General features: G+C 39.0%; 1 protein-coding gene across 2 annotated transcripts in view; it reads left to right on the top strand.

Annotated features, from left to right (window-relative positions):
* The window catches only part of LOC106873671 (corrinoid adenosyltransferase MMAB), an 88721-nt gene that overhangs the window by 4862 nt on the left and 60187 nt on the right, over positions 1 to 23672 (top strand). For both annotated transcript variants that reach the window (XM_089353621.1, XM_089353620.1), the window contains 3 exons: positions 922 to 1015; positions 4365 to 4422; positions 10886 to 10958. In XM_089353621.1, the coding sequence (XP_089209747.1) occupies positions 922 to 1015; positions 4365 to 4422; positions 10886 to 10958 (225 nt within the window). The remainder of the gene's footprint in view (positions 1 to 921; positions 1016 to 4364; positions 4423 to 10885; positions 10959 to 23672) is intronic.

The raw sequence follows: 23672 nt of genomic DNA, 5'->3' as shown, positions 1-23672 counted from the left end.
TGTGTTTGTCATTCTAGTCATCTCTGAAAACATATCTGGCCATGGGGTAATATTTCTTTGTTTAGAAACAAGTGAGGGTTGGTGACTGGAAAGGCATCCACTTACAGAAAATCTACCTTAACAAATCACACTGATGCAAGCATGGAAAAGTAGACATAGAAACGATGAAGATGATGATGATAGTCATGAATACTTAGGTGAAGGCATACACATTTGCACACACACACACACACACACACACACACAGAATACCTAGCACAGGCGCCGAGCTGGCAGACACGTTACCATGCCAGGCGAAATGCTTAGCGGTATTTCGTCTGCCGTTACGTTCCGAGTTCAAATTCCGCCGAGGTCGACTTTGCCTTTCATCCTTTCGGGGGTCGATAAATTAAGTACCAGTTACGCACTGGGGTCGATGTAATCGACTTAATCTCTTTGTCTGTCCTTGTTTGTCCCCTTTATGTTTAGCCCCTTGTGGGCAATAAAGAAATAAGAATACCTAGCACAGACATACAAGTGAAAACATGTATGCGCACGCGCGCACACACACACACACACACACACACATTCACCTGAAATAGGGTTGAAGACTTTGATAACAACAATGATGATGATGATGATGGTGGTAATGCTTTCTGCATCAATGGTGATGAGCATTGATGATGATTATGCTGCTGCTGATAAGGATAATATTAGTGATGCAAATAAAGAAGATGATAAAAGTGATAATAGTCATGATGATGTAGATAATATGGTGATAGAGATGATGATAGGAATATTAGCAAGACTGATGATAATGTTTGTTGAAAATAACACTGATAATGATCATAATAACTATAGAACATCCACTATTATATCCTGTCCCTCTCTCTCTCTCACTCCATCTCTCTTACTCTCTATCTTTATTCCCTCAAAACACAGGCAAGTCCTCAACATTTACAGGAGAAAGGAGATTCAAGGATGACCTGATATTTGATGCTCTTGGTTCAACAGATGAACTCTCATCTGCTATTGGGTATGTATCTATTTATTTATGTGTCTGTCTGGCCATCCATATATCCATCTATCCCTCCCTCTCTCATATATCACGTTCTATAGTCTTTCTATTTTCTATATACCCACTACTTTACTAGGGAAAATGGCCTTAAAATAGCCTTGTGCTGTTATCTTTACATTCTAATCCTGCCACATTCCAAGCGCCTTTAATCACTTTCTCACTTCTAAACATCTCTAGCTAGCCATCACCTATAACCAGACCAGTTTGGTCACTTTCTTATCGTGTCCATCTTCTACACATCTGCATACAATGCAGCCATGTCCATCCCTACCTCCTGGACCTGCTGGCACTTCAAGTCAACTGACTGATCAGTAGTCTGCTTGCTTTGCTTGTTTTCTGACAGCAGGTCTATTGTACTGCTGACTCATCAGGTAACCGTTAAGTGGCTGACTGAAACACTCCTTTTGCATATGTCTGTATATGTTTTCCACACAACCAAACCTTGCATCTCCAATTCCTCCAAGTGGTTCACTCATAGTTGCATTGTAGCATTTCAGGCAATGAACATAGCCTACAACATTCAGAGAAAATTATCCTCACTTACAAAGTGGACAGGGTAACTGGCACCTCAATTCCTGCTAGACCACTAATTCTTGTTTTGTTTTTTGTTTTTTTTCTATGTATATAATAAAACTTTTAAGCAGATGGTGATTGTAACACTTTTTGTGCCTTGTTCAGTTTGATGGTGATTGAAAAAAAAAAAAAGAACTGTAGAAAATTACAGCAGCATATCTTTAATCAGCAGTCTCTAATCTTTAGAAAAAATTACCCACCCCTACAAACTGAACAGCTTTTCATCCAGCCTTTTAACTCCTACAAGATCACCATTTGCACTGTGAAGGATGCCTCTTCACACGGCACTACCTCCGACCTCTCTTGCTTCCCAAACTGCTGCCAATTCTTTTGTCTTTTGTCAAAAAGACCTCCATCAACTTTTGGGAATCCTTCCCATACCTTCTCAAATCTGAAAGTTCTGTAATCAGTGCTTCAGCAGAGAAAGCCTCCTTATTTGTTATCTACTTTGTATTCAACTCTGCACCATTTTTGTAGACAATAAGACGTAATTTTTGAGAAATTTCGCTTTATTTTTAGCATGCTGAACTGTGAAATACAGGCTTCCTCTTGGACTCATACTAGTGTTGGTGTAATATAAATTATGAGCACAAATGTTTACGCAATATAAAGAGCTTCAAGTTATTTCTCCCGAATCTGCTCCCATCAATACAAGGGATGTAACTCTTGTTGAATTTTGGCGTGTGTTATTTCCCTTGGTTAATTGCCGTGTTTGTACCAAGTGTTGAGATATTGAGTGTTTGTTCACCTCTTTACACGACTTGAAAGGAAAAGATAGCAAAAACAGAGATAAAGTGAAAGACAAAGAATTAAATTGAGGGTGACGTAGAAAGAGGTAGAGATAGTTAGATAGGTAGAGAAAGAGAGAGAGGTGGGGGGAGTTATCGTTTTAAAAGAAAATTTGTAATAGACAAAGTGAAAGATGTTCACCAGATGTTTATGTGAAACGAAGAGAAATACATATAGCCGAGCTGTTGTTGTTGTTAAGCTATTAAATCAAAGCAAGATGTAGATACAAATAGTTACCTGCAAAATTATTCCAAAAGTAAGTTTCCAGCTATAATCAGAACCTCTCATTATTTAGAGAAAACCTACCACTTTATCAGGGTGTCATTACTGGAGCTACCAGTAAATAAAAACCTTTTAGTGAAGGGGATGCCCCAATGATGCAGTAGTTTTTATGTCACATTACTTACTAATGTGTTGACTGATAACTTTTTTGAGTGGAACTTAGTTGACAGAAAGTGTATAGAAGCCCAGCAACCTAATCTGGTCCCATCTTTCATAGATTAGCTTCTCACTTACTATATAGCTAATACCCTCTCTACCATAGTCCCACTCAGCTGCAGGTCATCTTAGTTATGTGAACTACATGGTGATCTCACTAGTGCTGGTGCTATGAAAAAAAGTACCCAGTACAATCTGTAAAGTAATTGGTGTTTGGAAGTGCATTCAGCTGTAGAAACCTTGCCCAAGTGGATATTGGAGCATGACACAGTCATGCTCCAATATCAAACCATCCAACCCACACCAGTATGAAAGATGATGACGAGGGCACACACACACACACACGTGTGCACGTGTGTGTTTGTGCTTATGTGATTGACCTAACACAGCACAAGTTATTAGAAAAACTGGTTTCATCTTGCTGATGTAACTTAGCCATTTGATAAAAGAAGTACCAGAGTGAAATAAGTCTTTGAGTATTAGATGACCAGCTAAAAGTGCTTGAAGTTGTGTCTCAGTATAGCTATTGTTCAGTGACTGAAACCAGTCAATGTATAAAAGAACTATCGGTGCTACTTTGGTGTGTAATCTACAACTTACAGGGCTTTAGGTTACTTTGTGCTAGTGCTACTTTGGCGTGTGATCTACGCGAGCAAATTTACTTTGGTATGTGATCTATGCGCTTAATTTAATTATCATATCGTTTATTCTTGGTTTCTTTATTTACTAAGACATAAACAAAACAAGATTTTATTATCATTAAAATAATTTTATCGATGAATTGAGCGAACATCTGCTAGAAACACAAGAAATGCATCTTCAGTACCCTTCCTCATCAACAGAAATAATCAAGGTGAGATTGGAAGGCCTTTGGATTGAAGAAAGGTGCAGATTCCTGCTATCTTTATGTAGAAAAAGGAAATCTTGAAAGACTTGAACCTATAATTCAAAGAGAAGTTGCAGAAAATTTGGTTATTCATTCCAACGAATGGCCAGCATACTCCAATCTAAATTGTCTACATTTCCGCCATTCTATTGTCAACCAACAAAGACATTGTGTTGATCCAAACACTGGAACCAATATTCAAGCAATTGAAAGAACCTAATTGTATTCGAAAATTCATAGTTTGAAAAAGATGAGAGGAGTGAACCAAAGAACCTTCCAATCTCCTCTTGATTATTTCTGTTGGCTATGGTTGAGGAAGAGTGCTGAAGACGTATTTCTTGTGTTTCTAGCAGATGTTCGCTCAATTCATCGATAAAATTATTTTGATAATAATAAAACCATGTTTTATTTATGTCTTAGTATTTAAGGAAACCAAGAATAAATATAATAATTAAAATAAGCGTGTAGATCACACACCAAAGTAGCACTAGCACAAAGTAAACTAACAAGTAACTGAAAGTAATTGCCCTTTAAGTTGTAGATCACACGCCAAAGTAGTACTGAACTATCATTATTATCATCATTGTCATCTTCCTCATCATTGTCTTTGTCATTTTTCAGGTTTGCTGCTGAACTATGTAAAGAGAAAGGTCATACAATGGATAACAGATTTCAAACTGTAAGTGAGGCTCTCTTGCTATTTCTTTTTTATTTTAATGTTTTCGTTAGAAGAGGAAACACAATTTTCATGAATTTTTTCAGGGTCTCAGTGACTGGTGGTAGTAAAGGATCAGGTATCCTTAAACCAAAGGCCTTTCCTAAATGCTTGAAACTGTGTGCCACTGTGTACACTGCTGAAGGCAAATGAGGGCCAGAAGTTCTAGGTTCAGTCCCACTGCGTGGCACCTTGGGCAAGTGTCTTCTACTATAGCCTCGGGCTGACCAAAACCTTGTGAGTAGATTTGGTAGATGGAAACTGAAAGAAACCTGTCGTATATATATATGTATATATGTGTGTGTGTATGTTTTTGTGTCTGTGTTTGTCCCCCAACATCGCTTGACAATCGATGCTGGTGTGTTTACATCCCTGTAACTTAGCAGTTCGGCAAAAGAGACGATAGAATAAGTACTAAGCTTACAAAGAATAAGTCCTGGGGTCGATTTCTTTGACTAAAGGCGGTGCTCCAACGTGGCCACAGTCAAATGACTGAAACAAGTAAAAGAGTGAAAAGAGTAAAGAGTAACATGGTAAAATATGGCAACAAAAGGGTTAAGGTGGTAAGATGGCAGAATTGTTAGCACACTGGGCAAAATGCTTAGTTGCATTTCGTCTGTCTTCACATTTTAAGTTCAAACCCCACCGAGGTTGACTTTGTCTTTTATTCTTTTGGGGGTTGTTAAAATAAGTATCAGTTGAGCACTGGGGTTGATGTAATTGATTTACCTCCTTCCCCCTGAAATTGCTGGCCTTGTGCCAAAATTTGAAACCATTATTATTATTTCTTTATCAAAAGAATGATGGTATTTGATAGTTTTTGTCAAAGAAGTAGATTTAGCTGACTGGTCTCAATGTTGCTTATTTTCAAGAGCAAAGTGTATTTGATGTCATTAAGCTATGTTAGTTACTGGTTGCTGGTGTCATCTTCCGCTGTTAAGTTAACCTTTTTCACAAGTGGGGTTACCAAACCTCCACCACAGCTACTTACACTTATACAGCTGTCTTCACACTAAGCCAGCTGCAATATCTATCACATGGCTGTGTCCAACTCAAGAGTTAGGGTTAGGTGGCTAGGCGGAATCAGTGGAGGAACAGCAGGCAGAATTTCATATGTTATTTAGAATCTGAATTCAAGTCTTGCTGAAACGAAACTCTTTATTGAAAAGTATTTTATTTGCAGCATAGTAGTGACCACAGTTGATCTGAAGGAAAGAAATGATATTACCAACGACTGTTGCGCTCATTTCCATAATGGTGCTTGCTGTCTAGGCTAATGCACACTATATCTTCCAACTTAAAAAAGAAGAGTTAAAGATAGGCAGATATGTGGTTGTGTGGTAAGAAGTTTGCTTCCTATCCACATGATTCCAGGTTCAGTCCCACTGCATGGCATCTTGGGCAAATGTCTTCTTCTATACCTTTGGGTTGACCAAAGTTTTGTGAGTGAATTTGTTAGATGTAAACTGAAAGAAGCCTACCATATATATATAAGTGGATTTGAAAGAAGCCCATTGTATGTATGTGTGTATGCATGTGTGCATGTGTGTATGTATGTATGTAGTTGTGTGTTTGTATCTGTATTTGTCCCCCCACCATTGCTTGACAACTGATGTTGGTGTGTTTAGATCCTTGTAACTTAGCTGGTTGACAAAAAACACTGATAGAATAAACAACAGGCTAACAATGAATATGTCCAGGGAACGATTTCTTCAATTAAAAGGCAGTACTCCAGCATAGCCACAGTCAAATGGCTGAAACAAGTAAAAGAATAAAGGAATATATATACCGGTGGCATGTAAAAGCACCCACTACACTCTCAGAGTGGTTGGCGTTAGGAAGGGCATCCAGCTGTAGAAACTCTGCCAAATCAGATTGGAGCCTGGTGTAGCCATCCGGTTCACCAGTCCTCAGTCAAATCGTCCAACCCATGCTAGCATGGAAAGCAGACGTTAAACGATGATGATGATGAGATACAAATGCATTGTCAAAGGTGTTAATAAGCCATTTAGAAACATTAAAAAAACTGTTAGATTCACTTCAACATCTAAATTTAATTTGTCAAAATTTGGTCACTTTGAAACTGTGACCTGTTCACTGACAAAATTCCATGCTGCATCTGAGAAAGTAACAGTTAGTTCATCTATATATATATATATATATATATATATATATATATATATGTATATATATATTGATAGGAAGGACAACAAAAGAAAGAAAGAGGCCTCGATATTATGTAAATAGAGGAATTTATCTGTAAAAATATATGACACTTATTCGGTAGCCACCCCAACATCTGAAACTTGGAGTTTTATCATGGCTACCGAATAAGTGTCACATATTTTTACAGATATATATATATATATATATATATATATATATATGCACAACTGCTGAGGACATACGTAAGCTCGCAAGGAATGAAGCCAGTATGCTCCGTTGGATGTGTAATGTCAATGTGAATACCCGTCAGAGTGTAAGTATCTTGAGAGAAAAGCTGAACATTAGAAGCATCAGTTGTGGCGTGCAAGAGAGACGATTGCGCTGGTATGGACATGTGGTGAGAATGGAGGAGGATAGCTGCGTGAAAAAGTGCCACACCCTAACAGTTGAGGGAACCCGTGGAAGAGGTAGGCCCAGGAAGACCTGGGCTGAGGTGGTGAGGCAAGACCTTCGTACATTGGGCCTCACCGAGGCGATGACTACGGACCGAGACCTTTGGAAATGGGCTGTGCGTGAGAAGACCCGGCAAGCCAAGTAAGATCGTTGCCAGTGCCCCTGGACTGGTTCTTGTGCGGGTGGCACATGAGATGCACCATTTTGAGCGTGGCCGTTGCCAGTACCGCCTGACTGGCTCCTGTAGGATTTTCGAGCGAGATCGTTGCCAGTGCCCCTGGACTGGCTTGTGCGGGTGGCACATAAAAGACACCATTTCGAGCGTGGCCGTTTTCGTGCGGGTGACACGTAAAAGCACCCACTACACTCTCTGAGTGGTTGGCGTTAGGAAGGGCATCCAGCTGTAGAAACTCTGCCAAATCAGACTGGAGCCTGGTGTTGCCATCCGGTTTCACCAGTCCTCAGTCAAATCGTCCAACCCATGCTAGCATGGAAAGCGGACGTTAAACGATGATGATGATGATGATGATGACACACAGATACATGCATGCATACATCTATGTCTGTCTGTTCATCCCTCTATCTATGTGTATATATTGTTGTAACTTAGCAGTTTGGCAAAAGAGACCATTAGAATAAGTACCGAGCTTAAAAAGAGTAAGTACTGGGTCGATTCATTTGACTAAAATTGTTCAAGGCAGTGCCCCAGCATGGCCACAGTCTAACTAATGACTGAAACAAGTAAAAAATAAAAGATATTAAACATTATAAGCAACAGTTTGAACAATTTTCTGGGTAAGTGCTAGAAGTATGGCTTGAGATTCTCATATCTATTGTTTGGTAGATGATCATATTACTTGCTACACTTGGGCACACTTAACATTCCAGTTTCTCAAATTAGTTTGTGTATATTCTGCTATTTTAATTGTACTCTTTTATTAACACAAGATGTGTTCATTGGTCACTGGGCACAGCCATTCTCAAACTAACAGATACATCCCTTCCAAGAAAAAAGTGAAATCTTTGTCCTCTTCCCTCATTATTGACAATGGAAAATAGAATTTGTGTCTGTATAATTCTTTCCTGTGTCATGGTATTGGATAAATTTAAAGGGTTTAAAACCATCTTAACTGTATTCATTCAACTGTTTTATACCTCTTTTTCCATGCTAGCATGGGTTAAATCAGGGGTTCTCAACCATTAAATAAATTTATTTCTGTGTCTTACAATACATCTCAATGCTTCTAAAGACAAACTTTGTTTGTTTACTTTCATCGTAAAGTTGAATTTAACGTTAGCGTCTTATGAAGCTAAATTTATAAGTTCTAAAATTGCAGAAGAATTCGTTGCTGGGCAGTTTAGTTTAATGGTAAAACACTTGACATGTAATCACAGAGATGTGAGTTCGAGTCTCATGGCTGGCCGGTAACGTATTTTTCTGCATTATATGGATAATTTATCCTGATCAAGCTATTTATAGCGTTATCATGCGTTTGGGAAATAAGTTTATTTCTGTATCAGTTATATAGAAACTTCTTTCAAAATTCCTATTTTGTCTTTCTCACATTAACTTGTGTAGGTTGAACTATGTAAAATGACAGAGAAAGAAACCTAGCAGGAATCCCTAAAAATCTTGTATGGACCATCAGGGGTCACATGGACCCTGGTTGATAACTACTGGGTTAGATGAATGTATTACTGAGGTATTGTTTTTACAACCAGATACCCTTCCTGTTGCTGACCCTTACCTGTTTTTCAAATAAGGGATTTCTTATTGCATACATTTTCAAAAATACAGAGTGAGCAGATGATTTGTTGTCAGAAGTGACAATAACATCACGCACGCATGCACACGCAATGGGCTTGTTTCTATCTGCCAAATCCACTCACAAGGTTTTGGCTGGCCTGAGGCTGCTATAGTGCCCAAAGTATGTCATAAAGTGGGACTGAACCTGAAACCATGTGGTTGAAAAGCAAACATCTTCATCACACAGCCATGCCAGCATCTAAACATCACAATTTATCCATCCCCTTTTTCAATCTTCAGAGTTTCCTCCCTTCTATGACAAAAAACTGGCTGATATTACAGTTCTATATTTAAGAGATGAGGAATTATGTACATTATTTACATTTGATGGATGTTTGTCCTCATCTTGTTTCTTGTTAACACAACGTTTCAGCTGATATACCGTCCAGCCTTCGTCAGGTGTCTTGGGGAAATTTCGAACCTGGGTTCTCATTCCTAAGGTATTTTTCGATGTTGTTGTTATTATTATTATTATTTTATGTTTGACTTTTGTTTTGCATTTGTACAAGTTGGGTCCAAGTCTCACCCAGAGACCTCAAGAGACAACAAGTTAGAAGTTCATGTAGGTGTTATGCCTAGGGTACCATATATTTGGATTTGTACTAGAGAATGTTTAAGAAACCATAAAAAAATTGTGTTTGTTTTAAAATTTGAGATCACATAGACAGTATTTTACGTAGGATATGGGCATTTCCCATGAGCACTATCTTTTGAACTTCAGTCATTTTGGGGTTTCCTGGTATCTGAGCTAGGTAGTAATCAGCCCGTTTCACTGTCATTCCCAGGGCACCTATGACAATATTATTATTATTATTATTATTATTATTCAGGCCACTACTTGGAATCGAACTTGGAATCTTGGGGTTAGTAGCCTGCGCTCTTAACCACTATGCTATATGCCCGTGGGTTCGAAATTTCCCCAAGACACCTGATGAAGGCTGGAGGGTATATCAGCTGAAATGTTGTGTTAACAACAAACAAGATGAGGACAAATATCTGTCAAATGTAAATAATGAACTGGCAGATATATTACCCTATTTATGTCCTATGACATTGAGATGTCTTACATTGAGTCAGCCAGTGAGTCTGTTGTTGTTTATATTTCAAATAATTGGTGCTTATCATGTGTGGTACCATTAACAGTGGAGGCGCAATGGCCCAGTGGTTAGGGCAGCGAACTTGCGGTCATAGGATCGCCGTTTCGATTCCCAGACTGGGCGTTGTGAGTGTTTATTGAGCGAAAATACTTATAGCTCCACGAGGCTCCGGCAGGGAATGGTGGTGAACCCTGCTGTACTCTTTCACCACAACTTTCTCTCACTTTTACTTCCTGTTTCTGTTGTGCTTGTTATTCAAAGGGTCAGCCTTGTCACACTGTGTCACGCTGAATATCCCCGAGAACTACGTTAAGGGTACACGTGTCTGTGGAGTGCTCAGCCACTTGCACGTTAATTTCACGAGCAGGCTGTTCCGTTGATCGGATCAACTGGAACCCTTGACGTCGTAAGTGATGGAGTGCCAAACAACAACAACCATTAACAGTGAAGGCACATGGCTTGGTGGTTAGAGCATCAGGCTTACAATTGTGAGGTTGTGAGTTTGATTCCTGGACTGGGTTGTGTTGTGTTCTTGAGCAAGACACTTTATTTCACATTACTCCAGTTCACTCAGCTGTAGAAATGAGTTGCAACGTCACTAGTGCCAAGCTGTATTGGCCTTTGCCTTTCCTTTGGACAACATCAGTGGTATGAAGAGGGAAGACTAGTATGCATAGGTGAGGGCTGGTCTTGCCCAAACTTGTACATTGGAGGGGAACTTTCTAGGTGCAATCCTATGGTCATTTTTTGCCCTTTGCCCTCACCCTTTGCCCTTGTACCATTGGCATTAAAATCTTTAGCATTTAATTCTTAACAATTACAGTAACACAAAGAAATCTACATGTTTCTATATAAAAACTGTTAATTTTTAAAACAATGTTTCTTTGAATTTCTCACTACATAGATCCAGTGTGTGTTGCAGGATGTTGGATCCAATATTGCAACACCTAAATCTTCAGCATCAGAGACCCAGTTGAGTGAGTATACCCAATTCAGATGGGCTTTCTTAAAATTTTCTTTGGCATTCAGCAGATTAGATTTTTTAAAATATTTAATTTGAGAAGGAGGTGCAGTCTACCCTTAATCCCAATACCCTTTTCAGTAATGGATGTTTTAGGGATATATATAATCATGATGCATATATATATATATATATATATATATATATATCATTATCGTCATCATCGTTTAACGTCCGCTTTCCATGCTAGCATGGGTTGGACGATTTGACTGAGGACTGGTGAAACCAGATGGCTACACCAGGCTCCGATCTGATTTGGTAGAGTTTCTACAGCTGGATGCCCTTCCTAACACCAACCAATATATATATTTAGGAGTTTCAGCTTCATTGTCATCACTTTATATATATTTATGTATGTGTGTGTGTGTGTATAAAGTAAGATAGTGGGGAGATAAGAAACCAAACATGGCAATAGTATTGATATGGCTCTGAGAGAGAGAGAGAGAGAACTTATACATTACTTAATAATTCTATTATTATTCTATTGGTTTCAGCCAGAGGCTGTGGTGATGCTGGGGCACCACCATTTATAAATATCAATTATAAATATTCCTGACAGAAAATGATATATATGTCATCATCATCATCATCATCGTTTAACGTCCGCTTTCCATGCTAGCATGGGTTGGACGATTTGACTGAGGACTGGTGAAACCGGATGGCAACACCAGGCTCCAGTCTGATTTGGCAGATGTGACCATACAATTCAATGTAGTAAAGAGCAAAATCCAATTTATGGTTTATTTAGCTTTCATTTGGTAAAAAAAAAAAACTACACAAGCAAGATCAGAAGAATAAACGTATATATGAATGCATGTATATTTGTATGCATACATATGTATGTATATTGCTTATATATATGCATATCTGTCTGTCTTTTGTCTGTCTGTCTGTTTTTCTGTCTGTGTCCCCCTCTCTCTCTATATATATATATATGTGTGTGTATGTACAAATGTATGTGTGTTCATAGTAGCCATGTTCTCACTTGGATCATGTTTTTTTTTTTATATATTTCTGTATTTCTTTTCCTCTTCATTGCTAAATTTTGAAGAAGACGATGACAAATGGAAAGGTTGAATATGTGTATATAAACAAACACAGCTGTGGTTAAATAGATAAGAAAATATACACACCATATATATACACACACATATATATATATATATATATATATATATATATGTATATATAAAAATATATATGGCATTCCAGTCCATACAAGAATGGAAAGAAATAAAAGATCAGGATGATTACAAATATATATGTACACACACACACACACACACACACACACACACACACACATACACAGAGGCATAGTCATGTGATTAAGAAGCTTGCTTGCCAGTCATGTGATCTTGGGTTCAGTCCTTGGGCAAATGTCTTCTACTATAGTCTCAAGCTGATCCGAGCACACACACACACACACACACACGGCTATATGTATGTGTGTATGCTCGGATAATGATTTCTATACCGGTAATGATTTCTAACTTGACGTGCTAATGTTTCTGCCAGCTCGCCACTTTAATAATAATAATAATAATAATAATAATAATAATAATAATAATAATAATAATCCTTTTTACTACTGGCACAAGGCCTGAAATTTTGGGGGAGTGGAGCTAGTCGATTACATCAACCCCAATGCTCGATTGATACTTATTTCATTGACTACAAAAGCATGTTAAGTAAAGCCAACCTTGACAGCATTTGAGCTCAGAACAAGAAGACAGGTGAAATGCTGCTAAGCATTTCATCCAGTGTGTTAATGGTTCTGCTAGCTCGTCACCTTAATAATGGTTTCTGATTTATGCACAAGGCCAGCAATTTTGAGGGCAGGGGTTTGCCATTACTATTGATGTCTCCAGTAATTTTATTTATCCTGGAAGCATGAAAGGCAAAGTTAATTTCATTGTGGTTTCAATTCAGAAGGTGAACACCCATAACTAAATACCACCAGAGATTTTGTCTGATTCGCTAATGATTTTATTAATCCACTGCCCTAAATAATGGTTATAATGATTTCTAACTTGAGTTGGTCTGAAAAAAAATAAAAGACTAAATTATCAATTTGTGGAATGTTTCTACTTCAATAAACTTTATTAACACTTCAATAGTGTTAATTGTTTCAATTCCCTTTGATCATCACACACACACACACACACACGCACATACATACACATACACGCAGACACACACACACACACACACTCATGCAGACACACACACACACACACACACATACAGACACACACACACACACACACACACACACATACATGCTGTGTGTGACAAGTTTAGACTTTTTGAATTACAGATGCTATCCATCCAACAGACTTCCACAGAGTTTCTTATTCCTTTATTGCCCACAAGGGGCTAAACATAGAGGGGACAAACAAGGACAGACAAAGGGATTAAGTTGATTACATCTACCCCAGTGCATAACTGGTACTTAATTTATTGACCCTGAAAGAATGAAAGGCAAAGTCGACCTCGGTGGAATTTGAACTCAGAATGTAACGGCAGATGAAACACCGCTAAGCATTTTGCCGGCGTGATAGCGTTTCTGCCAGCTTGCTGCCTTAGGCAGACAGAGTTTCTGTCTGCCTAAATTCATTGACAAGGCCTGCGTTAATTCGAGGCTGTTGTAAAAGACGCTTGCTCAAGATGCTACGTTGTGGAATTGAACCTAGGACTTTATGATTGTAAATTGAACTTCTTAACAATTGTACCATACTGTGTTGATGTGCTGTGAACACATATACAAGCATACATGTACAGATGTACAGATGTGAGAAGCTTTGCAATATGGAACAAAACTGTTTTGGGGTCTCCCTTATCAAATCTCGAAATTGAAGGATACTCTACTCTTTTACTCTCTTTTACTTGTTTCAGTCATTTGACTGTGGCCATGCTGGAGCACCACCTTTAGTCGAGCAAATCGACCTCAGGATTTATTCTTTGGATGCCTAGTACTTATGCTATCGGTCTCTTCTGCCGAACTGCTAAGTTATGGGGACGTAAACACCCCAGCATCGGTTGTCAAGCGATGTTGGAGGACAAACACAGACACACACATACACACACACACACACACACACACACACACACACACACATATATATATATATATATATATATATATACACATATATACGACGGGCTTCTTTCAGTTTCCGTCTACCAAATCCACTCACAAGGCTTTGGTCGGCCCAAGGCTATAGTAGAAGACTCTTGCCCAAGGTGCCACGAAGTGGGAATGAACCCGGAACCATGTGGTTGGTAAGCAAGCTACTTACCACACAGACATTCCTGCGCCTATGATTTTTTTTTTTTTTTTCTTAAGGTAAGGGCAGGCCTGTCAGATATTCACGAACCTCTATCTGTCTCTAGAGAATCCTGGACCTATTTACTGACTGAACCGAAACAAAATAAATGAGTACTGGGTTGATTCATTCGACTAAAATTCTTCAGGGTGGTGCTCCAGCATGGCTGCAATCTAATGACTGAGACAAGTAAAAGATAAAATATGTATATGTGCCAGTGACATGTAAAAAGTACCGACTACACTCTGTGGAGTGGTTGGTGTTGGGAAGAGCATCCAGCCAAACAAACCAATCCAAAACAGACACTGGAGCCTTGTACAGCTCCCTGGCTTACCAGTTACAGTTAAACCATCTAACCCATGCCAGCATGGAAAACGACTGCTAAATGAAGATGATGATATACGTGTGTATGTATGTGTGTGTATATATAGGTGCAGGCGTGGCTGTGTGGTAAGAAGCTTGCTTCCCAACCACATAGTTCTGGGTTCAGACCCACTGCGTAGCACCATGGGCAAGTGTCTTCTACTATAGCCTCGGGCCGACCAAAGCCTTGTGAGTGGATTTGGTAGACGGAAACTGAAAGGAGCCTGTCGTATATATGCATATGCTTGTGTTTGTCCCCCAACCATTGCTTGACAATGATGTTGGTGTGTTTATGTCCCTGTAACTTAGTGGTTTGGCAAAAGAGACCAATAGAATAAGTACAAGGCTTACAAAGAATAAGTCCTGGGGTCGATTTGTTCGACTAAAAGGCGGTGCTCCAGCATAGCCACAGTCAAATGTCTGAAACAAGTAAAAGAATAGATTATATATACATGTATATATATGTATACAAGATTGGCTTCCATAGTTTCCATCTGCCCAGTTCAGTTTCAAGGCATTGGTTGGTTCAGGGCTATTGTAGAAAATACTTTTCCAGAGTGCCACACTGGGACTGCACCTGGAACCAAGTGGTTGTAAAACAAGCTTCTTAGCCACAGAGCCACGCCTGTTCCTACAATGATGAGGATAGTTCTTTTTAATTTTTTTTTTTTTGTGTGTAGTATATAAGTACCACTTAAATTCACTTGTTAAAACATTAAGAAAGAAGATAGAAGTCATGTGTAGATTGTCATTGTTGTTTGTAATGATATCCCAATGTGTATCCTTCTGTCACAGATGTTGCTACTTCAGTGTCCAGCACTGTAACCAATAAATGAGTCCAACCTCTTTCTATGTGGTCACACAGCCAGTTAGAAATAGCAGCTAAAAAGGTAGTAAATTGACAGTCATTAGAGCATCATAGAAAATGCATTGTGATATCTATACTGAAACTCTGCTCTGTGATTTCAAATCCAACTAAGGATAGTGGATTGGTAGAGATGTTAAAGCATCAGACAAAACTCCCTGTGGCACTTGTTCAGGCCCTTTGCATTCTGAGTTCAAATCTTGCTAAGGTCAGCTTTATCTTTTATTCTTTCTGGGGTTAATAAGTAAAGTACCAACCAAAGGTGGTAGATTGGTGAAAATGTTAGAACACCAGATGAAATACCTTGCGATATTTGTTCAAGCTCTTTGCACTCTGAGTTCAAATCTCATCTAGGTCACCTAGCTACATTTAAATGGTAGACTTAATGTAACCCTTGTGGCTTTGTTTGCATCCAGTGATGTAGAACAGCTGTTCTCAACCAGGATCCATATGGTCCTTGGGGGTCCAGATGCGATTTAGTTGTTAAAAATTATGTGCACTAAGTCAGTTATATTTCTACAATGCTCAAAATATTTTTACAATTTTTTAAAATACAATTCCTTATATTTAATTATAAAAATGTAATGGGATTTTTAAAAACTTCAAATGGCTAAAAGGATCCAGTAGAGTAAAATAAGAATCAAAGGAGTCCACAGGCAAAAAATGGTTGAGAACCACTGATGAGTAGTAATTCTTTTTGGGGGGCAAATGCATTTGTTTTATTCAGAGAGTGGGGTCGGCCTTTCTTCACTTTAAAATCTTCAGGCACTGACATCGCTTGATTTTTAACATCTCTTTTATGTGTTACATTCTGTGGTTGAGTGTAGCCAAAAAAAGGGCAAAACAGTAAATGAAAAATTCCATGATGGAATGAAGTCTTATATCTGTGTGGGTGGTAAGTTCTCTGAACACCTGTAAGAGGCACCCATCATTGCCACATGTGCACGAAAAAGTGTAGGAGGTCCCTAGCAGGACTGAAAACCTACATTCAAGCTGTTTTAAGAGAACGATCAAGTAATAGAATCGCTTGAAATCAAGTTGCAGCTGCCTCCTCCACACAATTTGTTTTGATTGGAGCTTTCACATGACAGCTTATTCAACTGTTTGAATCAACTAAGAAACAAAACTTAAATTCCCAGTCAAAACAAATTTTATAATAAATTTGACACTACCCTCAGTTTTGAGTCTCCCCATCAATAAATGCTCTCTTGTTAATTCCAAACTTGTTTTAGAATAATAACCTTAAGTTAATTCACTCACACAAAACATACACACATCCATCTATCTATATATAGTTGCTTTACAAATGTTACTGAGTTTGTGTAAACTTCCATCTGTATTTATATATCCTGTTTGGTCTGTGAGTTTTTGTTGATAATCATCTGTTGAATATGATAACTGAATCATACAGTCAGTGGTTCAAAAGGATAGCCACAACACGTTATTTAGCATTGCCCTGTCTGTCTTTCTCCACAGTCATACTGTAACATTAAATGTAGTAGACAGTGGTTCAACTAGTGCCTATTCTGGAAAGGTTTTGTTAGTCAAACTCACCGCAAAATCCCCTTGTGTGTGTTTGTGTGCAAATAAATATACATATATATATATATATATATATATATATATATATATATATATATATATATATATATATATATATATATATATATATATATTTATTATATACACATACATACATACATACACATGCTTGTATATACACACACACACACACAAAGTTCTTGGTAATGTACAGTGGAATATATTAATAATAACAGAAAAATTACCCAGAAATAATGGATGTATGTTTATTTATATAGAGATGTTAGAAGTCTTATTTATGCAGACATAAGGGTCAGACATTGCAAAAACTGACAGAGGCACTGAAGCAAATCATCTTCAAATGAATGTATGTGTGTGTGTGTGTGTGTTTGTGTATGCTTTTATGTGTGTGTGTGCATGTCTGCTGGTGTGTACTTTTGTGTTTGTGTGTGTTGTTTGTGTGTGCTTTTGTGTGTGCGTGTCTGTTTGGAACTCCTAGTCGACTGTCAACCTTTGATATAGTAGATATATTACTATCAACTCTACCCAATGTATTGAGTTCTACAGTAGGTAATGTTTATACAGTGAAAATGTATGACTTAGTGGTTATGATATTTGTCTCGTGGTTGTAAGGTCATGAGTTCAATACCCTGTGACATGTTGTGTCCTTGAGCAAGACACTTTACTTCATGTTGCTCCAGTCCCATCAGCTAACAAAAATAAGGAGTACTTGTATTTCAAAAGGGTTAGCCTTGTCACATCCTGTGTCATGCTGAATCTCCCTGAGAATTACATTAAGGGCATGCATGTTTGTGGAGTGTTCAGACGCGTTCATGTTAAAGCTGTTCTGTTCTGATCAACTGGAATTTTTGTCATTGTAACCAATGGAATGCCAGTAGAATGTTTGTACAACAAACATCAAATTAACCCTTTTGATACCAACTGCCTGAAACTGCCCCTGATTCTGTTTTAAAGGGATCTGAGCCAAAATCTTCCATTTGAATTTCATTCTAATCTATGTTCTTAACACCATCTTAATAAGGATAAAGTTATTTTAATAAGTTCGTTATTATTTTCAAAACTAACTGAAACAAAGATTGAGTGTTTCAAAAAAATATTGTAAGAAAAGGGTTACTCTTTTACTCTTTTCAGTCATTTGACTGCGGCCATGCTGGAGCACCGCCTTTTAGTCGAGCAAATTGAACCCGGGACTTATTCTTTATAAGCCTAGTACTTATTCTATCGGTCTCTTTTTGCTAAACCGCTAAGTGACGGGGACATAATTACACACCAGCATCAGTTGTCAAGCGATGGTGGGGGGACAAACACAGACACACAAACACACATACACACACATATATATATATATACATATATACGACGGGCTTCTTTCAGTTTCCGTCTACCAAATCCACTCACAAGGCTTTGGTCAGCCCGAGGCTATAGTAGAAGACACTTGCCCAAGATGTCAAGCAGTGGGACTGAACCCAGCACCATGTGGTTGGTAAGCAAACTACTTACCACATAGCCACTCCTGTAAATACAATTTGTAAATATCGCATCAGAGTCGCTAAAACAAGATGACTGATTGTATTGTTTTCAGTAGAAGCCAGTGTTCGTTATGACAGGCTTCTTTTAGTTTCCTTCTACCAAATCCACTCACAAAGTGTTGGTTGGCCCGAGGCTATAGTAGAAGACACTTGCCCAAGATGTCACGCAGTGGGACTGAACCCGGAACCATGTGGTCGGTAAGCAAGCTACTTACCACACAGCCACTCCTGCGCCATAGTCATAATATTAAGAAAAGGCATTAAAATGTGTTCACACACACACATACACACATTAAATGTGTGTGTATGTGTATGTGTGTGTTCATTCATATTTTACTGTGTGTATCCATGTAACTCCTTTCATATAGGATTTGACCTTTTTTCTTTCAGCACCTTCACAGTACAGACACATAATATATAACTACTCATGCCTACACATACATACATGAAATATATGTATACACTTATATACACTTACGCATGCATGTGTGTATAGTAGCATTTAGACACACACACACAGAAATGAGATAAAAAATATGTTTAACATCTGTGCCCTATTTGATATCGTTAGACCCCTAGTTGCAGCCGGAGACACAATCATTCCTTAATATATCAGATGACATTTTAAAAGCTCTGAGGTGTGGTGTGTGTGTGTGTGGTGGTGGTGGTGGTGGGGGGGGTCCCTGGGGTCACCAACCCACCTCTTTGCACTGATTCCTCCCCCCTCCCCCCACACACCACATCAGGACTTGTCTTTCCTTCTTTGTCACTTACTGTTTTGAATAACAAGGGACAGCTGAGATAATTTTTCTAAGGGTTGCTATGTCTGTATTTGTGTGTTTATATATATATATATATATATATACATATATATATATATATATATATATATATATATATATATATATATATATATATATATATGCATTGTGTATACACACACACATATAGGCTAATACCGTGTGTAAGAATACCAGACCAAGTTTGGCGTCAAAAATCTATGAAATCCCATAAATAATTATATGCACATACTCAAAAATGAACAAAACGCATGCTGCTGGTGTATGTGTGTATATATACAAAAATGTATATGTCTGTGTGAGTGCATGTGTTTGTACTATATTTATAAATATGAGCGTGCATGAGTGTACTTGCATAAGATGATTAAAGAATTAATTAATTTATGGTGAACACAATTTCTTGCAAAAATTCAGGGTTAATGCAAGGGAGATAACAATTCTTATAAGTTACCTCCCATGATGATGATCATCATCATATGTCCGTTGTCCATGCTGGCATGTGTTGGCTGGTTTGACCAGGGCTGGTAAGCTGGAAGGTTACACCAGACTCCAGTCTGATTTGGCATGGTTTTCCATGGCTGAATACCCTTCCTAATACCAACCACTCTGAGAGTGTAATGGATGCTTTTACGTGCCTCTGGCACGGGTGCCATTTTTGTGACACCAGTATCTGCCACAACTGATGTTGCTTAGCTTAATGGGTCTTCTTCTCAAGCATGACATAATGCCAAAGGTCTTGGCATTGTTGTTTCAATTGGCTCTGAACTTATAAACATAGCCGAATGATGTCAGTAAATACCACCAGGAATTATGTTTGACAATACTGTGAGCCACCAACCATCACTGCCACTGGCTGCTGCCGCTGCCGCCACCGCTGCTCTGGGCCAGCAGTCCCGACATGCTTGGCAACAAGATGATGCCTCACGTGTATTCACCTGGGAGGGGAAATCCTGTCTGGTTTCAGCAGGATGGGGCTCCACCCCATTATGCATCACAGGATCATGATTTTCTCAATGAACATTTTACAAGGTGATGGCTCGGGTGTTGTGGGCCAACTGAATGGGCACTACGGTCACCAGATTTAGCTCCCATGGATGTTTTCTTCTGGGGACTACATTAAATCCTTTGTGTATTCTTAAAAGATTCATAACCAAGGACATCTTCTTCAAAGAATTGTTGAAGCGTGTGAACAAGTCAACAGCAATGAAGAGCTATTAGAGAGGGTTCATTGCAATTTTAAATTCCCTATGAACACTCGTTTAGAGATACATGGCCAACACTTTGAACATTTGTAATGAATTATTACCTGCTTCATGCCTAATAAAGCATACTTGATATCTCCTGCGGTGCATGACTTTGTGGTCACCCTATATATTACATATATAACAAACGTAATGAACTGGTAGAATTGTTTGCAAGGCAGGCAAAATGCTTAGTGGTGTTTTATTCATCATTATGTTCTGAGTTCAAATTCTGCTGAAGTCATCTTTGCCTTTCATCTTTTTGGGTCAATAAAATAAGTACCAGTTGAGCACAGGAGTCAGTGTAATAGACTAGTCCCCCTCCTTCCCTCAAAATTTCAGGCCTTCTGCCTGTAGTAGAAAGGATAATATATATATATATATATATATATATATATATATATATATATATATATATATATATATATATATATATATGAGTCGCTATGTGGTAAGTAGCTTGCTTACCAATGACATGGTTCCGGGTTCAGTCCCACTGTGTGGCACCTTGGGCAAGGGTCTTCTACTATAGCCTTAGGCTGACCAAGGCCTTATGAGTGGATTTGGTAGACGGAAACTGAAAGAAGCCCGTTGTATATATATATATATATACATATATATATATAAATATGTGTGTGTATGTGTGTGTTTGTCCCCCCCATCATTGCTTGACAACCGATGTTGGTGTGTTTACGTCCCCGTAACTTAGCGGTTCAGCTAAGAGACCAATAGAATAAGTACTAGGCTTGCAAAGAATAAGTCCTGGGGTCGATGTGTTCGACTAAAGGCAGTGCTCCAGCATGGCCACAGTCAACATGACTGAAACAAATAAAAGAATATATATACCCATAAATATATATTGACTGTGACAGTCAATAATATAAAAATAAGATTAAAAATTTCTTTCTGTGTGGCCCAATACCAAATGATCCATGATCTAGAATTGATCCATGGTCCTCTGGTTGGGAATCCCTATCTAAGGCTACCACACCAACGCCAGTAACTCTTTAGACTACCTCACTATCACACCAACACCAGGAGCACCATAGGTTACCCTACCACCCCAAGCAGCACTCAAGACCACCATCACCACCACCACCACCACCACCACCACCACATCACTGGCAGCTTTCAAGTGCCACTCTGCCATCCTACCACACAAACCTTATTAACATTGATGCCCCACCTCTGACCACTGATATGCCCCTCACACACACCAACCCACTGATACTGCCACTGTACCATTCCACCTGCCCCTTCTCCACCGCCCCCCCCCCCTACTCCACTGCTTCCTACTCCACTCTCCACCACCACCCTATTGCCACCCCACTATTCCCTGTACAGCTCTGTGTATTATTATATAAGCCAAGTTGAACTTGGAACTTTAGTGACAGAAGGCTGCATTGATTGGGTTTTGTTTTTTTGTAGTTTTGGCACCCCTCCCTCTCCTCCCCCTCCCGTTGCCCTTATTTCTTCAATAATTAATAAAGGCTTCTATCTTTCCTTTTCATTTTCTCCCACCCTCTTTCCCCGTGCACCCCCTTAGGCTACTTTTTTTTCTCCCTCTCTTGGAGGGACAATTTTCTATCTGTTCTCTTGGACAAAGAGAATTTCTTCTCCCCCCCACCTCCTCTGCTGTTTCATTGACATAATCATATATGGTGATGGTGGTGGTATGGCAGTGGCGGTAGTGGTTATGGTGTTCGTGTTGATGTGGTAGTGGTTATGGTGTTGGTAGTGATATGGCAGTGGCGGTAGTGGTGTTGGTGGTGGTATGACAGTGGCAGTAGTGGTTATGGTGTTGGTGGTGGTATGGCAGTGGTCGTAGTGGTTATGGTGTTAGTGGTGGTAATGGTGTTGTTGGTGGTGGTGGTGCTGATGCAATTGAGGTTAAATTTGTGTTTGCATTAGATGATAGTGTAAAAATAAGGAGTTTGTATTTTGAATAGGATAGTGTTAGTGGTGGTATTACCTAGACTACAAACCCCTTTTATATTATCAGCTAATGCAAACACAAATTTAATTTGAAATCTACCACAACCACCACCACTACCACAGCCACCATCACTACAACACCACACCACAGCTACCACCACCACCACTACCATCACCACCACCACCATCACCACCATCCAGAATGGTTTTAGTGGTAGTATATGGTGTTTGGTATAGTGGAAAAATAGTACCTTTGGAAACCTGTCAGCTGCACGTCTTCAGACATGGACAGAAGCTCTGGTCTCCAGCTTCAACACAGCTCTTATGTATGTCTCCCAGAAGTAGCTTGTGTGCACTGATGGCCATACCATGGCAGCTCACTTGGGCTGGTGGGCAAAACTAAGTAGAAACTACCAGTAATATCAGAAGGATTGCTGTACAGAGGAAGTCAATCCTTAGGTGCACAAAGACTGAAATAGCAGGTGAAGCAGAAGAACCCAATATGATCAGTGGCTCAGAATGCATGGCAGCAAGATATGTGATGCATCTTAAAGGCATTCCCTTGACAGAATACAGACTTGCACTCATTTTCCACGGAAGGGATTAGGGCCTCATCATCTATGTAATTGCATCTATAGTGTGGAGTTTCTTGACATTCAACATATTAAAAGCAGAAGGGGAAGGGTGTTTTATTGGTAAGGATGAGAGAAACTGGCTGGTACCATTGTTGCTGACTGGGCTGATCTGCAATTGATCAAAGACACCCATAGCTATAATCATCACATCATCGTCATTGTTTGATGTCCAGCTTTCATGCTTGTATAGACTGGATGGTTTGATAGGGTCTGACAAGTTGGAGGACTGTGTCATGCGCCAGTGTCTACTTTGGCATAGTTTCTAAAGCTGGGTTCCCTTCTTAATGCCAACCACTTTACAGTATGTACTGAGTGTTTTATTTTGTGTGTGTGTGTGGCACCAGCACTAGTGATGATTTCCTTGTAACTTGCAAGGTTAAGGCCCTAAAGTGGCCCCTGTAAATGAAAGA

Source organism: Octopus bimaculoides, chromosome 6 (assembly GCF_046866305.1).
Source record: "Octopus bimaculoides isolate indiv1 chromosome 6, ASM4686630v1, whole genome shotgun sequence".
NCBI lineage: Eukaryota > Metazoa > Mollusca > Cephalopoda > Octopoda > Octopodidae > Octopus > Octopus bimaculoides.
This window is presented reverse-complemented; position numbering and strand designations above follow the sequence as displayed.